Consider the following 18,970-nt stretch of genomic DNA (forward strand, 5'->3'; position numbering starts at 1 on the left):
GCTTCATCTTCACAAACCTTCCATTCTATGAATACTTTGTTTGCAGTACTGGGAGTTGAACCCAGGGGCTTATGTATGTTAGGAGTGTGATCTGCCATTGACCTATGTTCTCAGTCCTCTGATCTATTTTAGAAAAATAAAACTCCCAAACAACATCTTTCTAAACCTATCATCAATCAAGGCTCAAGTTTAACCATATTACGGTCCAAATAACAGGACTCTCTTGGCCCATGGTCTAGACTGGTCTACACAAGGACACTACAAAATAATGAAAGTGATTGGGGATGGGATAATGGCTCTAGTGGTGGCCTATCTGGCGAGGCATAATAAACACCCCTGTACATTGCCCCCCCAAGCTGAAATTAAGAATTACAATTCCATCAAAAGTCCAATGCTGGCTGAGTGCTGGTGGCTCACTCTTGTAATCCTAGCTTCTCAGGAGGCTGAGATCTGAGGATTGTAGTTCAAAGCCAGCCCAGGCAGAAACGTCTGTGAGACTCTTATCTCTAATAAACTACCCCAAAAGAGCTGGAAGTGGAGCTGTGGCTCAAATGGTAGAGTGCTACCCTGGAGCAAAAGAAATGCTGGGACAGTGTCTAGGCCCTGAGTTCAAGCCCAGGACCAACAACAATAAATAAAGTCCAATGCTTACCTGAAACTGAATTCAGCATTATTCTTGTCACACATATTCCTCTCTAGAATCAAATAACTAGGCAATCCTATGTTATGTTTGGCTTCTGTCGTTCTTCCAGTAAGTAAAGTTTTAAAAAAGTTCTTAGCTTAGGGGTGGTGGTGCACTTCTCTTACCCCAGTTCTCAGAAGGCTTCTAGAAGCAGGAGAAATGGAAGCTAAAAGCCATTTTAGTCAATATAGTGAATCCCCCAAACAAGAAAAAAATACTTGCTCTTCAGCTTTTGTTCTGCCATTGTGGTTACTGTGCCTTCCAGAGCTTCTCATCATGTCTTCTCCCAAGACTTTCAGAATCAAGCAGTTTCTGGCCAAGAAACAAAAGCAAAATCGCTCCATTCCCCAGTGGATTCCGATGAAAACGGGTAACAAAATCAGGTACAACACCAACAGAAGACACTGGAGGAGAACCAAGCTGGGTCTGGAAGGAATTGCTTCAGATGCCCACATAATTTATACTCTACCATGAACCAGTCAAGCTGAAACGTCAATACTGCCAGGACTGACAGTTAGGAATTTTTTAAATTGATTTTTCTTTGGTTATTTTAATAATAGGCACAGTAATAAACATTAGATTTGAATCATCAAAAAAGAAAAAGAAAAAAATACATTTTGATCCTTACTAATCAAGTAGAAGTATCCCTCAGACTGTTTATCTTATTCTATGCTGGAAATATAAGCTTTTTAATTTTTTTGGTAATAAACACCCCCCCTAGAATCTGAAGCTCTTCAGGGAACTCAACTTATTCAACATCATGTTTACCAATTTTCTTTGTCCTTTGTCTTCTCCCAAGCTAGTTTTTCAGTCCTTCCCATTCTTGCTACTCTCCTAAGCAGACAGAGGGCCATTTCATTGTGCTATAATTAGGAATTAAAAGTGAATAAAGACACATATTAATAAGTCAACAATGATTAAATCTTCCTTGGTTCCCAGTTTAGATTTGTGTATGTGTATGTTGGTCCCTGAGCTTTTGTGTTCAAGGTTAGGGCTGTACTACTGGAGCCACAGCTACACTTCTGGCTTTTTTGGTGCTTAATTGGAGATAAGATGCTCAGACTTTTCTTGCTTGGGCTGGCTTTGAACTGTGATCCTCAGATCTCAGTCTCCTGAGTAGCTAGGATTACAGGTTTGAGTCATCAGTGTGCCTGGCTAGTTTCTGAATTCTTGCCAACGGCATTTACGTAGGTAAAGATGAGATGGTAGCTTTTATCCACTCCCTCCCTCTATGGAGGTCAGCAGATGAAGGCTAGGTTGTCATTCCGAGGACATGTAAGAACCACAGGCATTTCTCTGGAATTCCAGTAGGACTCTTCTGTTTCATCGGATCTTTGCCACCCAAACTTCCCTTTGGGGCTTATCCTCTTTCCTTGAAATAAAGTTTTGAAAAAATAATTACTGTTTAGTTTTAATTACATCATAGAGATGAGGCAGTTTATAAGAACAGAAAGGAAACATAAACTCAGGATCGGGAAAAACACAGGTAAATCAAGAATAATAAATTAGAAAGAAGTGCAGCAGTGGTCCTCACTAGACACTATGTTGAAAATGAATATAGAACTTGTGGGTAGGGATGGGAAAGAAAAACCGGAGGGAGCAAGAGAAGGTGTGACATTGTCCAAAAAGCAATATACTATACTCATTACCTGACTTATGAAACTGTAACCACTCTGTCTATCACCTTTATAATAACAAAGAAAAATTTTAAGAGTAAAAACTTAGGATATGGGCAGGAAGAACACTGAGTCCTAGTAAATTCGTACAACTGAACCAATTTTTTGTTTTTTGGTTGGTCATGGGGTTTGAACTCTGGGCCTGGGCGCTGTCCCTCAGCTCTTCAGCTCAAGACGAGTGCTCTGCCACTTGAGCTAAAGCACCACTTCCAGTTTTCTAGTAGTTTATTGTAGATGAAGAGTCTCACGGAGTTTTCTGCCCGGAGTTGGCACTGTGGCTTAAGTGGTAGAGCACTAGCCTTGAGCTGAAGAGCTGAAGGACAGCGCCCAGGCCTTGAGCTGAAGAGCTGAAGGACAGCGCCCAGGCCCAGAGTTCAAGCCCCACAGCTGACAAAATAAAAATAAAAATAAAAAAGAGGTCTCAACATTTTCAATGTCTTTTTTTTTTTTTTTTGGGTCAGGTCGTGGGGCCTGAACTCTGGGCCTGGGCACTGTCCCTCAGCTCTTCAGCTCAAGGCTAGCGCTCTACCACTGGAGCCATAGCACCACTTCTGGCATTTTTCTTTTTGCTTATATGGTGCTGGGGAATCGAACCCAGGGCCTCAGGCATGCAAGGCAAGCGCTCTACCACTGAGCCACCTTCCCAGCATTTTTTTCAATGTCTTGCAGTGAGATACTTAGGTGGAGGTAATTTTCTAGACACCAGTGCTATTGCTGTATCATATACATATTTTTATTGTTGCAGTGATAGAACTACAGATCCCCAAGATCTGAATTCCAAATCTTTACACTTTGCAACCAGATGCAAGCAAGTGCAGTGCCTCACATCCAAAATGATCTTTATAAATATTCACTGAATTAAGCAGCACTGATACAAAGAAAATCTAGATCAGGGAAATACAGAAAAAGAATACAACATTAACCATTATTCTGGATACTTCCACTAATGGAGGAAGATAAGACTTAGCATATGAAATGTGAACCAGAGCACTAGTCTTGCAGAATTCGAATTGATCTTTCCATTCCAAGATCTGTTCTTATCATGGTATTTCCTATGCTTCAGAACTGGCCCATTTCACAAAGCCAGGAAGAACTGCACTGACTAAACACAGAGCCTAATTAAAACATTAAAAATAAAACATTTAAATGACCTGGGCAAGTGACAATGTGAGTTGGGGAAAGTCAAAGAAAACTTCTGTATGATACCTTCCTAATGGCTTTTGATGAAAAGCATCAAAAAGGACTTGATTCTAAAAATCATCATAAGCATTTCACATACTGTTCCCTAATGAAGAGTCTAGTACAAGTTAAACTTTAAGGACTGAGTCATGATGACTTATCAGAGCACATAACCAAAATGTCCTCCAAGACTAACACGCTGCCAGTTCTACTTGTGTGTGTGTGTGCGCGCGTGCACGCACGCACACACACACGGAAGTCAGAATTTCTTGCATGGATTGGTTTTGTATGATCCTCAGATCTCAATCTCCTGAGTACATTTTCAAAGTACAGGGCAGAAATTTGTGTCAGTGGCTTACTAGTTCCTGCATTAGGTCCCTTAAAGAGTCTAAAAAGAGTTAATTTGCAGACCAAAAACCTAAAATAAGGGCCTCAGTTTTCTGAAAACTTCTAGACCATTTAGCCTCAATGCATATAATAGTCAAAAGTACATTCTTTTGCACAAGATTTGTGGCTAAAAGAAAGTTAACATGTTCTATCAACTTACAAGGCTAAGGCTTTCCTTCCTCTTATTAATATTTTTGCTTTGTCTATTACCACTGTAATTTTAGAAAATAAAATAGAAGTAGAATAAAAGTAGAAAATAAAGCATTTAAATTGTTAAGCCAACACTTTATTTTGTAATACAGAAATTTTAGGGTTTTTTGGCCAGTAAGGGGGCTTGAACTCAGGGCCTGGGCACTGCCTCTCAGCTTCTTTTGCTCAAGGCTAGCGTTGGAGCCACAGTGCCACTTCTGGCTTTTTCTGTTTATGTGGTACTGAAGAATTGAACCTGGGGCTCATGAATGCTAGGCAAGCACTCTACCAGTGAGCCACATTCCCAGCTCCTGCAAAAGGTTTTAAGAATATGATTGTGTGTATGTGGCTCAACAGCGCTGCTTTAGGCTTCTTCTGCCAGGGCTGGCTTCAAACAACCATCCTTAGAGCTCTCAGCTCCTGAGCAGCTAGAATTACAGGAGACACTGCATCCCTCTGTGATAAAATCTTAAGTCTTAATAACAGAGTTTTAAGAACAAAGAATATCCTCACTGTATTATTATTTTAATTCTTGATATCCCCTAAAATGAATATATATAACATTTTTTTGTGGTGGTGGTGGTTGTTTTGTTGGTCGAGACTTGAACTCTGGGCCTGATTACTGTCCCTGAGCTCTTCAGCTTAAGGCAAGTGCTCTACCACTTCAGCCACAGCACCACTTCTGTTTTTTTTCTGATTTATTGGAGATAAGAGGCTCACGGACTTTCCTGCCTGGGCTGGCTTTGAACTGTGATCCTCAGATCTCAGCCTCCTGAGTGGCTATGAGTATAGGCATGAGCCACTAGTGCCCAGCTATATAGAACATTTGAAATGTTTCAGAGTATGACAAAAAAAAAATCATGTCTCAAAAGAACATGCTTATAGCAAAGGTAAAACCCTGAAAAAAAAATCCAAATTTCTTTTGTATGGAATTTGGTTAAATGAACCCACGGCTAAAAACCACACTGTAAGTTTACAAAACAGAGTTAAAAATGTAGCCTAAGTTGAGATTCTGAATATTTTTGCATATTTTAACATCAGGTGCAAATATATATGGAATTTGCATGTTTTCCTGGTATAGAAGTATATTTGAGGTAGAGTGGAAGGAAGGCGGGTGGGTGGAGAAGACTGTGACTTATGAGAGGAAAACAAAATTCTGAACTGGGCAACTCAAGTTCATTTCTCCAGACTCACACAGTATACCACCTGGCTCTTCATGCACATGCAGTCTTCCTGGGACCACAGCCAGCATCTGTAGAACCTACACAACACTTTTCTTTCACATCACCCCAGAAGACATAAAAAACAATTGTGCATTTGTGTAAATGGAAGGTTACCTATGATGGTAAAGGCTCACATTGACTGAGCAACCAGCTTTTGTCATACTTTTCAGAAATCTTCCATGGACTGATACTTAGTCCAATAATCCTATTGAGTTAGATATTACTATCATTCTCTCTTTTATGGACGAGAGATTATTCACTCCAGCTTATATCTGAGTTCTCCACCCCAGATTCAAAACTGATACTTCAGGTGGCACTTTTGTTTTTGTGCCAGTCTTGGGGGCTTGAACTAAGGGCTTGGGTACTGTTCCTAAGCTTTTTTGCTCAAGGTTAGAGCTCTACCACTTCAGCCATAACTCTACTTTTGGCTTTTTGGTGGTTAACTGGTGATGAGTCTCAGGTTCAGACTGGCTTCAAGACTCAGTCCTCAGAACTCAACCTTCTGAGTAGCTAGGATTATAGACTCCAGCCAGTACTCAGCTTCAATTGGTACTCTCAAATCTGCCATACTACCTTCCTACCTATGGAGAGACCGGAGAGACCGGATGCCTTGGCTCAGGATAAAAAAAAAATTTTTTTTTTTAAAAACCCTTCTTCTGGTAAGATTTTTAGTCTCTTGGGGCTGGGAAGGTGGCTCAGTGATAGAGCGCTTGCCTTGCATGCATGAGGCCCTGGGTTCGATTCCTCAGCACCCCATAAGCAAAAGGAAAAAAGCCAGAAGTGGCGCTGTGGCTCAAGTGGTAGAACTCTAGCCTTGAGCTGAAGAGCTGAGGGATAGCACCCAAGCCCAGAGTTTAAGCCCCCTGATTGGACCCCCCCTTCCTCCCCCAAAAAAGATTTTTCTCTCTTGCAGTCCATTTAAAATAATTCTGAAAATGTTTGATCATCATGATGTCTTTTTTTTTCTGGTGTCAGTCCTGGGTCTTGAACTCAGGGCCAGGGTGCTAACCTTAAGCTTCTTTTGCTCAAGGCTACCACTCTACCACTTGATCCACAGCGCCACTTTCAGCTTTTTCTGAGTAGTTTATTGATTATAAGAGTCTTGTGGACTTTCCTGCAGATTTGGTTTCAAACTGCAATCCTCAGATCTCAGCTTCCTGAGTAGCTAAAATTACAGGCGTGAGACACCAAAACTCTGCTATGATAAAATGTCTTAATAGCAGAGTTTTAAGAACAAAGAATATCCCTACTACTGTACTATTATTCTTATTTTCTTGCTATCCCCTAAAATGAATATATAGAACATTTGAAACATGAAAAACAGATGAAAAAAATGTTTTGAAAGAACATAATCAGTTTGTTGGTATCCTATTTGAAGTATTATATCTTATAATGAACAGAAATTTTAATTCATTTAATACCACTAAATAATGAGGTATATGAATGTCTTAATCACAGACTTTTACTGTTTGCAATTAACTGTACTTCACAACTAGCATCTTACAAAAGACAGTACCACTGTGCCTGTAAAAAGTACTGCAATTAAACAGAAAATCACACTATCACGAGAAACCACCAAATACCACAACTGTCAGGGTCTACAATTTTATTCTTTAAAATGTTATCATGATGCTTTTTATGTGTTATTTTGTATCCAAGATATAGTCTTAGGTTGATTTACATTTCAAATGTCTCCTATATGTGGATATTTACTAAGCAAATAGAGGAAGCACAAGACCCTTGGAGAGTTTAAGAAGTACTGTGTGGTTTCCAACTTGGAATTTTAAATACAACATAACACACTTTATATTTAGTTGTAAACAAAAATGCAAAATCTGTAGTCATAAAAAATATTTTATTGGTAATTGTACATAATGGTGAGTGGGGCTGTAATATCTTTTTATTTCTGGGTATTGATAAATGCATAAATTGGCAGTTGTGTCTGAAAATAGAGTATTATGATTTTCATAGAACTGTTATATTCCATTAGACGCCAATTAAACTGACTTAAGATTAGTTATTTCCAAGCTCTGTGCAACAGTTCCCATTTCTGTATTAGATTCATAACTCTATGACCCTGGATAAGTTTGAAACAAGAAAACAGTGATAAAACCCTCATTAAGTTAAAGCTTTTCCAAAACTGCAGCTTTTAAAATATGGCAAGATTCTTTTTCTATTTTGCCAAGTGCTTATAATTACTTGAATTTTAATGTTTTATATAATACAGAAAATACCAGTGTTCAATGACAATAACACTAAACCTGAATTATAAAACTAAATAATCAGTTTTACTGTTTACCAGTCTGCTAGTAAACATTACAGCAAATGAATGTTTTGAAAAATAGGCAAACTAACAAAAACAAAAATCACAAAAAATGGAAAAAACCAGAAACATAATTCAGAAAGAATAATTTAGAAAAACGTGTCAAAATATTGGCAAGGTTCATAGAAATGCTTTATTTAATAACAACCTTCCTATTTATTAACCACACCAAGTACCAGCAGGTGTCTTTAAGAGGATAACCATTAAGAAAATCCTGTTGCAGTAATAGTTGATTAAGTTGATCTTTGACTTGTGTACATATAACTATTTGTTTCACAATTCTCAAATAATACATATTTAGGCAGCTTGCACTATGTAATAAAAAATTTAAACTCGTTACATGCCGATAGTAGAGAATTCAAGAATTATGTGTTAGAATTCACTAAACTAAAAGTGAAAACAGACTTACCAGTAACACTGCATAATGAATAATTCGACCACATTTTCATGACACTTAACTGCAGAGACCAAAATGTTAAATCGGGAAGTGTTTGGTTGGCAGAGATTGCAATAAACTCTTAACAAATTCTTGACCAATTTGTATATTATGTAAAACTCAAGTTATACATTGTGCACAAATGTGTTTGTCATGAAAATGTGGTACTTCTTGGCATACTCTTGTGTATTTGCATGGTAGGACAGAAGTGACTAAGAAACCCGAGAAAATAATCTTTAATGCGACTCTCCGTTCACTGACGAGGCTTCTCCTCTTGGGGAGGACGATCTGGACATTCCCCTCTCTGTGTTATCAGAGCTGGAGCCACTCTGACTGTGCTGGTCTGCAGAAGCAGCACTAGATGCAGGCGGTGACTTTGTTTTCTCCTTAAAGTCTGTAATAATGACTGTCAGATCTCCAACTGTAACTTCCAAGTGTTGAGCACTACTCCGATCCACATTTTTTAATCTTGGCCTAAACACAAAACATGATGAATTTTTAAACTAGCTTTTCCTTCTACTAAATTTTTAAGTAATGCTAAAATAATATGTTAGGCAAAAGTAACAAAATGAACAAATTTATGCTTAAAGGAATTTCTGTGTAACAGCCACAAAAATATCATTAAATATTTCAAATTATTGACATTAATCAAAACACCCATTTATAAATCTTCAATGTGACAAAAACCAAATAAGCAAACAAAAACTGGAAAAAGCCAGGAAGTAATGGTTTTTTAAATTATGCTTTAATTTATTCTACCATTTGGTTGGTCAAGGCCCAAGCAATAAATATCAGCTCAATATTTTGAATACCACTTCCCTAGATTTCAAGTACCTGTTTTTTTTTTCCTTTGTGCCATCCTGGAGCTTAAACTATGAGCTTTTGTGGCTGTACTACATTGAGCCACAAGGACCATTTCTAGATTTTTAGTAGTTAATTTGGAGATAAGAGTCTATTGGACTTTTCCTGCTTGGGCTGGCTTTGAACTATAATCCGCTGATCTCAGCCTCCTGAGTAGCTAGGATTACAGGCATTAACCACCAACACCCAGCTCAAGTAGCTCTTTTTTTTTTTAAAGAAGAAAAAAGAAGGGAGACCATGTCTTTAAAAAAATTTAGTGAAGGGCTGGGAAGGTGGCTCAATAGTAGAGTGCTTGCCTTGCATGCATGAGGCCCTGGGTTCGATTCCTCAGCACCATATAAACAGAAAAAGCCAGAAGTGGCACTGTGGCTCAAGTGGTAGAGCGCTAGCCTTGAGCTGAAGAGCTGAGGGACAGTGCCCAGGCCCAGAGTTCAAGCCCCATAACCAACCAAGAAAAAAAAATTTTAGTGAAAAGCAAAAAAAAAAAAAAAAAGAAAGCAGTCTCATATTTAAGCTTCTATCTGTGACCTCTGGTTTGACTTCTGATATATCTTTCAAACTCAGGAAGAAAAAGAAAAAAAATCATTTTTGTGATACTTCATAATAAAGGACATGAAATATTTTATTTTCACCTGTGTATATGAGTATGTCAATGTTAAAAAAAAAAAAGACTAAATAGTTAATTTGATTATTTCAAAGTTGCCAGAAATACACTCTTCAAATTTACCTGGTTTTCTTATGACTGTTCTTTTTGCTAGTTGTTTCCTTTTCACTTTTTTCTTTTTCTACTTTATCTTTTTTCTCTTTCTTTGACTGTGTAGGGGGCACAAACTGCTGGGTAACCTGCTGTGCCACCAACTGGGAGACAGGCCGAGGTTTCCTGTGTGCATGTTAAAAAGAAAGGTTTAAATTATAACATGAAAATGTTTTCATGGAAGAATATCTCATGTTATATGAACAGGTATATATTATGAAGGCTTCCAAGTATAAAATTCCTTCTATCTAAAATATAAATTATCTTTCCTGTTCAACAAAAACAACTATAATAAATAGAATTTTATGATGCAAGTTATAAGGTCAAGCCATTAAAATGTAACTGTATAAACATACAGCAGATATTATTTATACTGTATATCAAGGAAAATGAGGAGGCACACATTATTAAACATGAATTTTAAAGGTTAAACTTAAAAGTTTACATTTCAGTAGTATTTTGTTTTATTGGTGCTGCTATTGATTCTAAAGCCTTGCATATGTAAAGCATGAGGTCCCCCAACTAGCCTACACACCAGCCTCTGAAACTCAATTTTAGTTTATCCTTTGTCCTTCAGAGGAGATATCTAAGAACCTGTGACAACAACTATTTGTGCTGTCCATTACAAATTTCATTTCTTTCTTCTTTTTGTTTTTGTTTTGTCAATCATGGGGCTTGAACTCTGGGCCTGGGCGCTGTCCCTCAGCTCTTCAGCTCAAGGCAAGCGTACTACCACTTGAGCCACAGTGCCACTTTCTCATTTCTTTCTCTTTTTTTTTGTCGTTTGTGGGGCTTGAACTCCTGGCCTCACTGCTGTCCCTCAGCTCTTCAGCTCAAAGTTAGTGGTCTACCACTTGAGCTACAGCACCACTTGTGGGTTTTTGGTGGTTTACTGGAGATAAGAGTTTCACGGATTTTCCTGCCCTGGCTGGCTTTGAACCATGATCCTCAGATCTCAGCTTCCTGAGTAGCTAGGATTACAGGCATAAGCTACCAGCGCCCAGCCCATTTATTTGTTTAATAAATATTGAGTGTTGTATTTCTGACTCATTATCATTCAAAAACCCTTGAAAACTCCTTATGCGAGCAACCACAACCTCACCATGCATTTCTGACATTGGAGATCTACTGACTGCTTTAAGATTTACCTGCTTATTGATTTCGAAAGTATTCAGTAAGAACCTACTGCAGAACTTCCACAGGCCTATCTTTCAAAATGTTGCCTGGCTTCACCTTTTGCTGCTAGTATTAACTATCACCCTATTGGCCCATCTCAAGGACCTCTCCAGGTCTAAGACAGAATGGTGCAACTGAGGTCAAGATTCAGAGTAAACAGTCTCTAAGTTCTGAAGGAAGAAATAGGGAGAGTAAGATAAAAATATAAAAGGGCTACGCTTTTTGGTGCCTTGCTTGGTGTTGGCCAAACTCGGGAGTCACTGACTGGTTTGACTTGGATACGGTGAACATGCGCCTGTAATGATTATGGAATAAACACGTCTCTCTTTAAAAAAAATATAAATATATATATAAAAGGGCTATAAATGACAGTAAGTTCCCTGACTAGAAAATCCTTATCCTATTTCAGATAGCACAGGTTTGTTTTGCTTTTATAATCTTTCATTTCTGTTGTGTTCATCTACTGCAGGATGAAATAGAAAATAATGAGAAAATGTTGTATCACTGAGCATACACAGCTGCAAAGCTGGGAGCAAATAGGATGTCAAACAATTTTAGGAGATGGATCATGAATTCTGTTTACAGCTACATAGTATGTTGCTCTGGAAGGATATGCAGGACAGGTAGATATTACTATCCTAGTTATTTAACTTTTAAAAATAAGACTGATAGAAGAATCAGGGTTCGAGATCTAGACTGCTTAAGAGTCACACAAATTAAATCTATATTGAAAGTATGGTAATCAGTGACTAGACTTGTTAAAGTAATAAAGATAAAAAGGTTCTCAGAAAATGGTTCTCGGAAGTGGAGCTGTGGCTCAAGCAGTAGAGCACTCGCCTTGAGCTGAAGAGCGCAGGGACAGTGCCCAAGCCCAGAGTTCAAGCCCCACGACCGACAAAAAAGAAAGAAAGAAAGAAAGAAAGAAAGACCACACTGCAGAGTTTGAAGAAGTGCGATATAGTCAATGAATCCTGGTACTACCACTGTACCATCAAGTTTGAACTAAAGGGCAGAGAAAAAGGGGGAGGAGGGGAGAAGAAAATAATAATGAAAAGTTAAGAGAATGAGGTCCCGGCAAAAATTCAGGCTTGACTTTTACAAAGTGTTGATATAAATCTTAAGCAGAAATGTGCAACAGGCAAGGGACCTTTATAAAGCTACTTTAGTCTGTTAACAGACCACACAGAAATTAAAAAAAACAAAAACAAAAAACTTAAGTGGCGCTGAAGCTCAAGTGGTAGAGTGCTAGCCTTGAGCTGAAGTGTGCAGGGAGAGTGCCCAAGCCAAGTTCAAGCCCCAGGACAGACCAAAAAAAAAAAAAAAAAAGAATGAATAAAGCACTTAAATGAGTAAGTAGTGGTAGAGTTAAGTAGAATCAGGGACATGGTGAATGATTCACAAGCCCTCCTCACTTCTCAACTAACTCAAATTTCTTAAGCAAAACATACAAGATTCCTTTCCCCGGGCTGGGAAGGTGGCTCAGTGGTAGAGTGCTTGCCTTGCATGCCTGAGGCCCTGGGTTCAATTCCTCAGCACCACATAAACAAAAAGAAAAAAGCTGGAAGTGGCGCTGTGGCTCAAGTGGTAGAGCGCTAGCCTTGAGCTGAAGAGCTGAGGGACAGCACCCAGGCCCAGAGTTCAGGCCCCACAACCGGACCCCCCCCAAAAAAAAGATTCCTTTCCCTTATATCTAACAATCTGTGGTTGAGTATTATGGTCTATATATGTGTCCTAGCCCTAAATTCTTATGTTGAAATCTAATTACCCATGCATCAGATTCTGATAGGGAGGAAGCCACACCAAAACTAGACTACATATAGTAAATTTTGGGAAAAGCTCTTATATTTAGGTAGGTCAGAGACTGAACTTCAGGGTCTTGTAAGCATTCCACCATTTGAGCCAGGTCTCACTTCTTTTGCTTTTAGTCTAACATACTTGTGCAGGGCCCACCTTGGACAGAGATTTCCCTGCCACTTAAGCAGCTGGGATTATAGTACTATACAACCGTGCCAAGTTTGTTTCCGAGATAGGGTCTTGTTCAATGCTGCCTAGGCTAACCTGAAATCTAGATCCTCCTATCTGGGACTAAAAGTATGCACTACAATGTGCATGCAAAAAGTATGTTGAAAACAGGGGAACTGTTGTAGACAGAGATGAAATAACTTCTGTTTTAAACCATTACTACCCCAAGGAAAAGAGACATCACAAGGGTCTTCAATTTTAACACTTTTAAGTCATTTCATGAATAATCTACAGAAGAAATAAGAAAAGCACAAATAACATTGTTAATTTTTTATTAAGATGATAAAATAGTAACCTAAGCCGGGCGCTGGTGGCTCACGCCTGTAATCCTAGCTACTCAGGAGGCTGAGATCTGAGGATCGCGGTTCAAAGCCAGCCTGGGCAGGAGAGACCGTGAGACTCCTATCTCCAATAAACCACCAGAAAACCGGAAGTGGCGCTGTAGCTCAAGTGGTAGAGCGCTTGCCTTGAGCTGAAGAGCTGAGGGACAGCACCCAGGCCCATAATTCAAGCCCCACTACCGACGAAAAAAAAAAAAATATATATATAGTAACCTAATTTTTATTCTGTGATAAAGGTATACCACTATCCCTCAGTAAGAGAACAGGACTGATTCTAGCACATGGTTTATCCACTACTTGAAGGATATCAAAATTCACAGAGGCTCAAGTCCCATATATAAAATGTCATAGTATTTGCATAGAATCTGTGCAATTCTTTCAGTATAATTTAAACCATCTCTAGATTACTTAACAGTATGTAACCACATATCAATGCTATTTAAATAGTTGTTACAATGTATTGCTTAGGGAATGAGAAACTAGAAGGTCTGTATGTGGTCAGAATAGAGGCAATTTTTCCCTTAAAGATTGAGGGACGAAAAAAATCCCAACATGTGGTTAGTTTAACCCATGGATGTACAACCCCCTAAATACAGAAGGTGGACTTATAGATATGAAGTGGACAAACAGTGCTTCTTAGTGCTGGGGACAAACCCAGAGATCAAGCATATTCTAAGCACATGCTTTCCCAGTGAGCTACACTTCAGCCCTGAAACTGCTTTTTAAAAAATGTAACTAATGCCTCAACAGCTCCTATGTCTACTCCTAAGAACATATCTATCAGGGCTGGGAAGGTGGCTCAGTGGTAGAGTGCTTGCCTTGCATGCATGAGGCCCTGAGTTCGATTCCTCAGCACCACATGAGCAAAAAGAAAAAAGCCGGAAGTGGCGCTGTGGCTCAAGTGGTAGAGCACTAGCCTTGAGGTGAAGAGCTGAGGGACAGCGCCTAGGCCCAGAGTTCAGGCCCCACGACCGGACCAAAAAAAAAAAAAAAAAAAAAAGCTGGGTAACGTAGCCTCTATCTGCAATTCCATCTATGAGTCTATCTTAAGGGGAGGCTCAGGTATAATCTGGGAACTCTGGGGCTCTGTCCTGGCAGGAAATCCATTTTTACTCAGGTTATTGCCCATCACTGCCTCCTCTCTGTCCCTCTAGTGGCTCTGAGCAGTGGGAGCTCATTAAAGGAGCTGACCAAAGGGAGGCACAGATACAACATGAAGTCAATTTCCCCCCTCCTTCCTACTATGGTACAGTTGTGCTGGGCATGGGTACTTCCTTCCACTGACACAGTTTTGGTGGGCTGCCTGGAGGAAGTGGACTTTGGAGGAGTTAGTGAGACAGCTTGGGAAGGCTTCATCACATCTACTCTGAGCTCTTTGTGTTCAGCATGTGCAGGCCCTCCTTTGTTCTGGGTGGGGAGAAACGCTGGCTAAAGGGATGAATATTGGCAGTGTTGGCCCATCTTGAAGTACAACCCTGAAGTTTCCCTAGTACCAGCCTGCCATGTCAAGCAATAAAATTGTGGCTGCTTGTGTGACTCTCAAAAAAGGAGGCTAGGAAGGAAGATTTGCAGTCAAGCAAGCATCCACCCAGAGCAAAACTGTGAGACTGTATCCAAAATATTATTAAAGCAAAACTTGACTGAGGTCTGGTTCAAATACTAGAGTTCTGCCCAGTAAGGAGGCCCTGAATTCAATCCCCAGTATTGCAGGGGAAGTGCGGGGGGAGAATGTAATAACTTTACTTCACACTTACATCACAAAACACTTTGTTCTGAAAGCCTTCTTTCAAGAAAAACCAGCCATTTTTTTTTTGTTTCAGAATTACGAATGTTTTCATTTTTAGATGAGGGGCATGGATGCCTACCTCCAGCATCTATCTATTTAACTTTATCAACTAATACTTACATCAATATAGAAAATAAATGTAATCATATGTTCATACAGAAAAACTAGACAGTCCCAAGTTTTTGTTGCAAAATACTGTACGATAAAATTCTTTCTGTTCATGAAACACAGCCTGCCAGGCATTATAGCAAATACCAGCCCCCCAATACACAGAGACACCGACCTTTTCAAAAATAAAAATACAGCCAGATGCCAGTGACTCATGCCTATAATCTTAGCTACTGAGGAGGCTAAGATCTGAGGATCACGGTTTGATGCCAGCCTGGGAAGGAAAGTCCATGAGACTCTAAACTACCCTCAAAAAGCTGGAAGTAGAGCTTTGGCTTAAGTGGTAGAGCACTAGCATTGAGCACATGAGACGCTCAGATGCAGTGTCCAGGCCCTGAGTTTAAGCCCCAGGACTAGCACAGAAGTGAAAAAAAATATATAGCCAGGTACTCTTGCAACTATAATCCTAGCTACTCAGAAAGCTGAGAGCTGAGGATTGCTGAGACCTGAGAATCAAGGTTCAAAACTAGCTAGCTCAGTCAGGAAAGAGTGAGAGACTCATCTCCAATTAACTATCCAAAAGCCAGAAGGGGAGCTGTGGCTTAAGTAGTAGAGCCTCCCCACCTCCATGTGCATGCAAAATCCTGGCTGAGGTTATAGCTTACGTAGTAGTAGGCTGCCTGCCTAACAAGTCCAAGGCCCTGAGTTCAAACCCTAATACCACAAAAAGAAAGAAAGAAAGAAAACCTGTTGAATGACTACTTATATGATAAATTTTATTTCCTTTTTGTCCTCAGAAATATATTTTCATGCATCAATTTATCAGTTTGAGAAAAAATGATGTATGATGATGTCATTTGACAACTCAGTCAGATTTCCTGTATGTGATCAATCTTATCATTACCATCTCAGGTTTACTGCCAATCTCTTTGTATTTACCTTCTGGTTTAGTTAAGCTGCAAATCAACTTTGTCAATTTTCTCCTTTTGTCATTATGAACAGATAATAAAAATGATGCTTATTATGTTCAAGAAACTTGAGTGATGAAGAGACTAGAAAAATGGAACGAACCTACTCTGGGCACAAATGGCTCATGCCTGTAATCCTAGCTACTTAGGACACAGTTTAGATGTCTGTAGTTCAATGTCCCTCCAGGCAAAAAGTTACCAAGATTTTATCTTAACCAATACAAGTTGGGTATAGTGGTGTGCATCTGTCAACACATGAATGAGAGAAGTATAAACAGGTGAACCACAGTTCAGACTTGTCTGCATAAATACAGGACCCTGTTTGAAAAAAAATTAAAAAGAAAAACAGGATGGGGGCATGGCTCAAGGTACAGCACCTGCTCTAGTACAAGGCCCAAAATTCAAACTCTTAATACTGCAATCAATAAACAAAAACAAACATTTCTAGACTTTTTTATACTCTAATAAGTCTTAAAAGATAATACAATAGTAAGGAGATATTTCACAGCTAGATCATCCTTCTGGATGGTTCTGTTATTTTTCTGTTTGCATATTATTTTAATTTCTTTTCTAATAAAGTTGGGAGAAATTGATTATTAAAGATGCAATAGGATTGTTTCCAACATATGTAGCAGATGCTTTCTTTGTTGCTTTGTATGTACCTCCTCCAGGGTATAAGCCCTGTTTTCACTGTATTTGATGTTGATATAATTTGTGGAGGGGAAGGGAAAAAACAAACTGTTTAAATAGGGTTACAGGTGGACCCATTACACCAATGAGATGTACAAGACGTTATGTGGAAAAATGAACTTTACAACTTTGGCGGGGTGGGGTATGGGGGTGGGGTGGAGATGGTGGTGGTAGGGTGGTAGGGGGGTGTGGGGGTGTGGGGTTGGAGAGAGGAAGGGATGGTATGGGGAAACAAAGGAGCAGTCAACAATGCTTGATAAGAAATGTACTCACTATCTTGCCCATGTAATTGTAACCCCACTGTATGGTATTTTCACAATAAAAAATTAAAAAAAAAAGATGCAATAATTTTCCTAGTATGTTGAAATAATGGGAAGATGCCAGAGAAGTAAAAGCACTAAGATCTCACTTTATGCTTATTAAACAGTAAAGGGCCCAAAACTCTATGTGGTAATTTTTTTTAAATGTATGTAAATTTTCTACTCCTTTGAAGACCTCAAAAAGAAAACATAAAATATTAATCCTTATTAAAAATAACTGCCTAAGAAAGAGTATCTAAGACTAGATCCAATTTGAGAAAAAATAATGTGTGCATCTGTATTTTAGAACTTTCAATACTCTTTTTTTTTTTTTTGGTCAGTCCTGGGGTTTGAATTCTGGGCCTGGGCACTGTCTCTGAACTCTTCAGTTCAAGGCTAGTGCTCTACCACTTGAGCCACAGCACTACTTCCTTTTTTTTGGCAGTTAACTGGAGATAAGAGTCTCACAGACTTGGGGCTGGGAAGTGGCTCAGTGGTAGAGCGCTTGCCTTGCATGCCTGAGGCCCTAGGTTCGATTCCTCAGCATCACATAAGCAAAAGGAAAAAAGCCAGAAGTGGCACTGTGGCTCAAGTGGTAGAGCGCTAGCCTTGAGCTGAAGAGCTGAGGGACAGCACCCAAGCCCAGAGTACAAGCCCCACGACTGGACCCAAAAAAAAAAAAAAAGTCTCACAGACTTTTCGGCCTAGGCTGGCTTTGAACTGTGATGCTCAGAACTCAACCTTCTGAGTAGCTAGGATTACAGGGTGAGCCACTAGTACCTGGCTCATACTAACTCTTTTAAATTCTACCTTATTAGAATAATTGTTTTTTGTTCTTAGCTCAATGCTAAGGAATATTAATACATAGCAGAAAGCAGAAGTTCAGTTAATATTGAAAACTTTTTTTTTCTTTTGTATCAGGTCTTGAACTCAGGGCCTACGTACTACCCCTGAGCTGTTTCTTCCCCAAAGCTAGTATTCTACTATTTGAGCCACAGAGCCATTCTGGCTTTTTTGGTAGTTTACTGGAGATAAAGAGTCTCAAGGAAGCCACTGCCAGGTTGGCTTTGAACCACTATCCTCAGATCTCAGCCTCCAGGTAGGTAGGATAACAGGAGTGAGCCACTAGCACCCAGCTTCAACTTTCTTAACATGAGTGTGATCTGAGGATTGCAGTTCAAAGCCAGAATGGGCAGGGAAATCTGTGAGGGAGGGAAGGAAGGAGAGAGTGTTCATAAACACTGTATGCAGCGTATGTATGCATGCTTGTCAATGTATGGCTTGAATTCACCCAGATTTCTTGCTCACAGCTGGCATTCTACAACTTAAGCCACACCTCCAGCCTAACTTTTAACTGGTTATTTTGGAGACTGAATCCTTTTCTTGTATAGGCTAACTTCAAATATTGATCCTCCAGGTCTCAGGCTCCTGAGTAGCTAGGATTATAGGCATGAGCCACTGGTGCCTGGCTGTTTTTTCATTACTGAAGCATTGATAACAAGTTCAGAGACTGTAGTCATTCATTAAATGCTTAATGAAACAGCCCTTCTTGTCTTCTGAATCTGTGTGGGGGGGGGGGGGGGCGGGGGTGTGTCAGTTGTGAAACTTGAACTCACAGCCTGGGTGCTATCCATGAGCTCTTTTGCTCCCAGCCAGCACTCTACCACTTGGAGCCATAGCTCCACTTCTAGTTTTCTGGTGGTTAACTAAGAGTCTCACAGACATTGCTGCCAGGGCTGGCTTTGCACCATGATCTTCATATCTCAGCCTCCTGAGTAGCTAGGATTACAGTCATGAGCTACCATTGCCCAGGGTCTTCTGAATCTTTAATCTTTCCTTTTTATTTTTTTTAAAGTAACTTGAGCCTCTT

At 39.5% G+C, this 18,970-nt stretch overlaps 2 protein-coding genes across 3 annotated transcripts in view; one reads left to right on the forward strand and one right to left on the reverse strand.

Moving 5' to 3' along the window:
- Positions 1–958: 958 nt before the first annotated feature.
- On the forward strand, positions 959–1,156 carry LOC138837723 (large ribosomal subunit protein eL39-like). The gene has a single exon (XM_070036668.1). The coding sequence runs from the start codon at positions 959–961 to the stop codon at positions 1,154–1,156; it is 198 nt and encodes a 65-aa protein (XP_069892769.1).
- Positions 1,157–7,172: 6,016 nt separating this feature from the next.
- Positions 7,173–18,970, reverse strand: part of Yaf2 (YY1 associated factor 2) — an 89,365-nt gene continuing 77,567 nt past the window's right edge. For both annotated transcript variants that reach the window (XM_070039137.1, XM_070039145.1), the window contains 2 exons: positions 9,684–9,836; positions 7,173–8,569 (listed from right to left, as the gene is read on the reverse strand). In XM_070039137.1, coding sequence (XP_069895238.1) covers positions 8,332–8,569; positions 9,684–9,836 — 391 coding nt within the window. In that variant the 3' untranslated portion in view covers positions 7,173–8,331. The remainder of the gene's footprint in view (positions 8,570–9,683; positions 9,837–18,970) is intronic.

The sequence above is a fragment of the Dipodomys merriami genome, unplaced genomic scaffold (genome assembly GCF_024711535.1).
Source record: "Dipodomys merriami isolate MVZ:Mamm:240054 unplaced genomic scaffold, mDipMer1.0.p SCAF_10, whole genome shotgun sequence".
NCBI classification, from domain to species: domain Eukaryota; kingdom Metazoa; phylum Chordata; class Mammalia; order Rodentia; family Heteromyidae; genus Dipodomys; species Dipodomys merriami.